Genomic DNA, 6,000 nt, shown 5'->3' with positions numbered 1-6,000 from the left:
TTCTATGCTACTCTGAAATTAGACATGAATAAGGCCTATAATCGGCTTCGCTGGGATTTGTTACTCCATGTCTTACAGGTCTATGGCTTCCCTCCGTACTGGATTCATATTATTCATCAATGTGTCTATAGTCTCTTATCAAGTGTTGGTCAATGGGGATCCGTCTTCCACCTATTTCCCACAATGTGGTCTTCGGCAAGGTGATCCGCTTTCTTCCTATCTATTTGTGCTCTGTATGGAGGTTCTTTTTACCATGTTACGCAGTACGGAGGAGCATTCGTTATTCAAAGGCATTTGTATTTCGTGAGGAGCGCCTTCTATTCCGTCTGCTTGTGATAATCTGATGGCCCTTCTTTCGGATTTTTGCGGTTTGTCTGGTCAAATGATTAACTTGCAGAAATCCTTTGTTAAATTTAGTCGGAATATTCCTTCAGATTATCGAGATTATCTAGCTCGTAGTTTGCGGCTTCAAAGTCGGGATTCTCTAGGTTGCTACTTGGGCTTGTCGGTTGACTTGGGGAAGAGTAAGGTTTCAGAGTTTCGCTTCCTGGTGGATAAAATGTCAAAGCGTCTTTCTGATTACGCCTCCCTTCGGCTTTCTTCTGCGGCTATGTTGGTGATTATCAATTCAGTTATCGTTGCTTCGTTCAACCATATTTTGTCCGTGTTTCAAATTCCTTCATCGATCTGTCAGCATGTTGATCGAATGCTTGCTCGTTTCTGGTGGCGAACCTCTTCCTCGTCCCGGGGGATATCTCTTCGCTCTTCTCTCTACTTCATCTTCCTAAGGGTTTGGGCGGATTAGGGCTTCGTAGTTTGCAGAGTTGTAACTCGGCCCTACTTGCTAAGCAAAGTTGGCGCATATTTTGGCATCCTCAGCTTCTAGTTTCACGTGTGTTGTCGGCGAAATACTCTTCCCTTCAGTCCTTCTAGTCTCCTCGGATTTCGCGGCCTTCGTGGGGTTGTAGAAGTCTTCTGGCTAGTATGTCCACTTTAACTCAAGGGATTGCTTGGAAAGTAGGTTCGGGAACTCAAGTTCGTCTCCTCGAGGATGCATGTTTGTTTGGCCCCTTGGGGGCATGTTTCTTTCAAATCGGGCTTGAGTGAGTCGGAGGTTCCGACTCATGTTTCTTCTATCATTGATCCGCGTTCTTACGCGTGGGATACCTCTAAGGTTCATCGGCTCTTTGACAATATTACGGCTTTGCGTATTTTGTCTGCTGACTGCCCTCAGAAACTGATGGACGATTTTGTTTATTGGAAGTTTACTCGTGATGGTCAGTTTTCCACTAAATCGGCTTATGCAATGCTGATTCGCCAATCTATGGTGTTTGTGCCTAATGATCTGATACCGGCTTCGTGGTGGAAGCATTTTTGGGGAATGCCGATTATGTCTAAGTTAAGGATGTTTTGCTGGAAAATGCTTCATGATGCTTTACCTCTTTCCGCTACTTTGCATTCCCGGGGTCTTCCAGTAAATCTTGTCTGTGTCCTCTATCATGCTCACTTGGAGACGACTTCGCATCTATTTCGGGATTGTTTGGTTATTTCTCCTCTCTTGACCACTGGTCCCTTGGCACTCCAGCGTCCTTTGTCTATACACTCGTTTACTCAGTGGTTCATAGAGCTGGTCTCTGCTTATGGAAATTCTAGGAATTGGCATAGTCTAGCCATTGTGGTCTCTCTTTTGTGGGCGATTTGGCTTACTCGTAATCAAGTTATTTTTAATCAAGCAGTCTGGTCTCATGCTTCAGTTCTTCATATTTCTGAGAAGTGGACATTGCGTTGTTTGGAAGCTGCTAAGCTCTCTAGCTCTGTTTCGTGTTCTCGATGGCGTCAGTCTCCTTATCCTTCTCCTGTTACTTTTGGGTGTTTACATGGTTGATATTCCAGTCTCGCAGATTGTTGTATTGTCCTTGATGGTGCTTGGAATGGTCGCGATCATACTGCGGGAGCAGGTTGGATTTTCATGGAGAAGCTTTCCCTTACTGTTTTGGGTGGTGGAGCTCATGCCTGTCGGACTTCATCAGCTTTACAGGCGGAATCACAGGCTTGCTTCTAGGCTCCTCAGGCTGTTAGGCGAAAGGGTTTCTTGTGTCCCCTACTCTACATGGACAACACAGCTCTAGTTTCCATGCTATGTCATTCCTGCTCGGATGATATTTCTTGTGTTTGGCTGTTGGGGGCTATTAGAGACATTCTATTACAATTCGATTCATGCTGGATTCGTAAGGTCCCTCGTCTTTGGATTGCTCGTGCTCACTGGTTGGCTGTTCGTGCTCGTCAATGTCGTTTCCTTTTCTGGTCCTTTTAATTGTTATTCAGTTTGTTTTTTAGCTTCCTTAGTCGTCTTGTGTTTTCTTGTTTTAGTCAGTTCTTTAGCCCTCTTCTGCTATTTCGTTATATAAATTCTTTGTAAAAAAAAAAAGAAAAAAAAAATTCTTAAGAGAGAATTAAAGTGTGCTGTACTGAGGTGATTTGTGAGTTAAGGTGAGGTCACACCTTGCCTTGTACTGCATTCTTTGGTAACCAGTATTCACAATACAAGTTGAAGGTTGAATATGAGCAGAGCTGCAACTCGATCCTTGAGTTGTCATCAAATCAAATTTTTTAATTATTAAAAAAAAAAAAAAAAAAAAAAAAGTAAAAAAAGAGGGAGCCAATTTAAAATTCACGCATCTGCTAATGTACACTGACTACAATATCAGCTTAATCAGCTTGAGGAACAGAGAACATTAAATCAAGAAGATATTAATACATAGAAGCTTTAGTTGGAAGATTAATGCTAGCTAGTCATTTATGTAGTAATAGATAGATAAAATCATCTAATTAGCAATATGAGTAGCATTAGTTGCAAATTGAATTCATCTTATAAAGTGTATAATAAAAAGTCACAAGGCTATTCTATGATCTGATGTCAATCCAAATTCACATTCACCTTGAAGAATACAAAATAACATATCAATGATTTGGGAGGATATAAGCTTTGCTAGCTAATGCTAGATAACTACCATGCTAGTATAATTTTTCCGGGTAAACAGCAGAAAGTACATTTTTGAAAGTATGTTCATCAGAAGCACAGGAGTACAGGACAAAATAGAGCTGCAAGAAGAGCTAAGCCAACTTTCACCCCTACTTTAACCAGTTCTCTGTTATTCAACAGTGATTTGGTTATTCAACAGTAATTTGGTATCAGAGAATGTTCACTCCCACTATCTCAAAGGAAAGTCTAATCTTCTTTCAGGATGGAACTGGAGTATGTTTGGTTGTCAATGGGGCAGAGTGCCTCTAACCCAATGTTGGCAGATCTTTCCCATGCCCTTACCCCTTCATATCCTCTATTGACGGTTATTAGTCTTTAGTAACTTCAAGTATCTAGCATACTTAACCTTCACCATTAATTTGCATATCAGCTTTAGGGTTAGCATCAAAGACTCCTGGTGCCATAATGAAAACAAAGCACGACTAAAAGAGTGCTATGCCCTCCAGTCCTCCACCATATCATGGGTTATCAATGAACTCATCTATATCAATCAATCAAGAATCACTTGTAACCTCAGGAAGCATCGACACATACTACATATATCTTTGGCATGAACTCCTTCCATCTCAGAAAGACACCGCCAGTCTCTCCTGTTATTACATTGAAGGAACTTCGATATAGAATGCCTTTCTGAGAAAGTAAATCACCCACTATTGACTGACAGGTTTGATAAGTGCCATTGGAATGACAAATTAATGAGATAACTCTCATAAATAACACTGGGGGTGTCTACCATTCCAAGAATTAGAAAGGCAGGAAATAGTGATGATTAATAGACAAATACAACTTCCTATAGCTCATCATCAATGAATCTCAGACTTCTCACAAAGGAACAGCTGCTACGAGCAGACGAGAGACTTTAAGGCACAGAACTAGCTTCATACACAGATAAACACACGACATACCATTGAGGTAATCAAGTATTGACCCTAGCTACAATCCCCATATGGCAATGTTACATAAGTGAAGTGAATACAGTTGAAGCCATGTAAAACCTTGTCTCAAAATGTTAAGCTTAACAAGCAGCTCATAGAAATTGTAGTTAGAGGGTGAATGTTGGTTGATTATAATGATACTTGAACATGCGATCAATTCAACAGACCGGCATATGATTAATTTAACAAGGCATGTCTAAGTCTCCTAGAGGCACACAGGGTAGTTCGCTAAGCTCTTATAAAGGCCCCTAAAATATATGGTTGAGGTTCAGCCTTTTCTCATAAAGGCAAGATACAAAGGCACCGGAAGATTAGTATTTATGTAGCCTAATTGTTAAGCAAATAAGTCATAATAACCGAACATGATCGATCATAAGTATACACATACCATTCGTATTTCGCCATCCAAAGGTTCAATTTTGCAACAGTTCGATCAAAAAAGCAGCAAATAATCAAGTAAGCAAAACATATTGCATCAAAACACAGAATTTCAACTAATCCAAATAAAAAGAGGCGGGCAATCCGCCATATACATCAATTTTCGCAGTAGTTTCATGAATAATCACTGTCCACAAAACTGGACATCAAAATGTATTCTTCTTCACATGTCAAAATTATTAATTTAGCACCAAATCAAACTCTACAAAGTAGAAATATTTGATGCCACGTGATTGTATAACGCACAATTTCTTAAATTTTAACTTAATTTACCTCTATAACAGAAATTGCTTTCCTCCATTGTAATTAGAAACAAAATTCCCAATTTTGGCTACCAAAAAATTAGCAAAACCTCTAACACTAATTCTCCTTCTGAACCTCAATCTCTGCTCTCCCCTCGACCGCCTTCGAATCGGAACCTTGCTCGTCGCTCTTCGCCGCCGCCTCACGGTCCATTTCTTGCTTAACCTCCTCCTCAGCCGCTTTCTCCGCCCTCAAAATAGGTTCATAATAATCCGAATGAGCTATCATACAATTCTTCAAATTCCCAGTAACTTCAAAGCATTTCTCAACAATATCTTCCTGATTCTTCTCCGCATCTTCTACACACTTCTCCCAAGCTACAAACTCATCCTTACAACCTCCCCCTTTCATGAACAAGCAAAACCCACACTCCCCTTCTTCTTCCTCTTCTTCTTCTCCGCCATTCTCTCTCTCCTTTTCATCTAGATTGCTGGGTTGATCAGAGATTTCTGGGGTTTGATCTTCAAGGATTTTGGGATCTGGGTTTTGACTTTCGGAAGAATTGGGATCTGGGTTTTGCGGAATTGAGGGAGATGAGGACATGTTTGGAGCAGCGGGAGAATTGGGTGTAGTGGGGCTAGGGTTTTGAGATGAAGATAAAGCTGCTCCCATGGCTGAATTTGGGGGATTTTATAATAAAGAAAAACCCTTGCTAAACCCAGAACAAGAGGGAAATTGTTTGATGTGTGACTTTTCATTTTTCTGAGTATTGAATTTAATTATTTAAAGATCCACAAATAAAATTCTAAAATTTAATGTCTTGGGGAAAAAGTACCACGAGAAGTATGACCAAGTCATATACTCGCTCTGTCCACTAGTATCTGTAACATTTGTTATGAATGGATGCTCTCTATATGTGCAATAAATTTTTTTTCTTTCCTCTTTTAGTAAATTTTAAAGAATAAAAATATCACCTTACTCTTACTTTTATTTTTTAACTTTGTTTAACATCTTTTAATTACACTCAATTTTCTACCTTTTTCCCACTCAGTTTAACCCATCCAAAAACAAAAAAAATAAGGGACCACTTCTTTCCCTCCTTTTTCCCACTTAATTAAACCCACCCAAATTTAATTAAACTCCACTAAAAGTTTTGCCTAAGAGTCCGCAAAAAGGACGTTTGGTGCAGATAATCGTGGGCGGAGGGAGCATCACAAATATAAATTTTGTTTTTTTTTTTTTTTTTGGTTTTTTTTTTAAGATAAATTTGTAAGGAATATCTGGTTTTTTAAAATTGCAATTGTTCAATATTCATAAACTAAATTTGAAGCACATTTTACT

The 6,000-nt window shown here is 39.5% G+C and overlaps 1 protein-coding gene across 1 annotated transcript; it reads right to left on the bottom strand.

The window, feature by feature from the left end:
• Positions 1-4,448: 4,448 nt before the first annotated feature.
• Positions 4,449-5,434, bottom strand: LOC110712986. The gene has a single exon (XM_021891446.1). The coding sequence runs from the start codon at positions 5,329-5,331 to the stop codon at positions 4,777-4,779; it is 555 nt and encodes a 184-aa protein (XP_021747138.1). The 5' UTR covers positions 5,332-5,434; the 3' UTR covers positions 4,449-4,776.
• Positions 5,435-6,000: the final 566 nt, after the last annotated feature.

This window comes from Chenopodium quinoa, unplaced genomic scaffold (assembly GCF_001683475.1).
Source record: "Chenopodium quinoa cultivar QQ74 unplaced genomic scaffold, ASM168347v1, whole genome shotgun sequence".
Lineage (NCBI taxonomy): Eukaryota > Viridiplantae > Streptophyta > Magnoliopsida > Caryophyllales > Amaranthaceae > Chenopodium > Chenopodium quinoa.
Note: the sequence above shows the minus strand (reverse complement) of the source record. Positions and strands in the feature narration are given on the sequence as shown.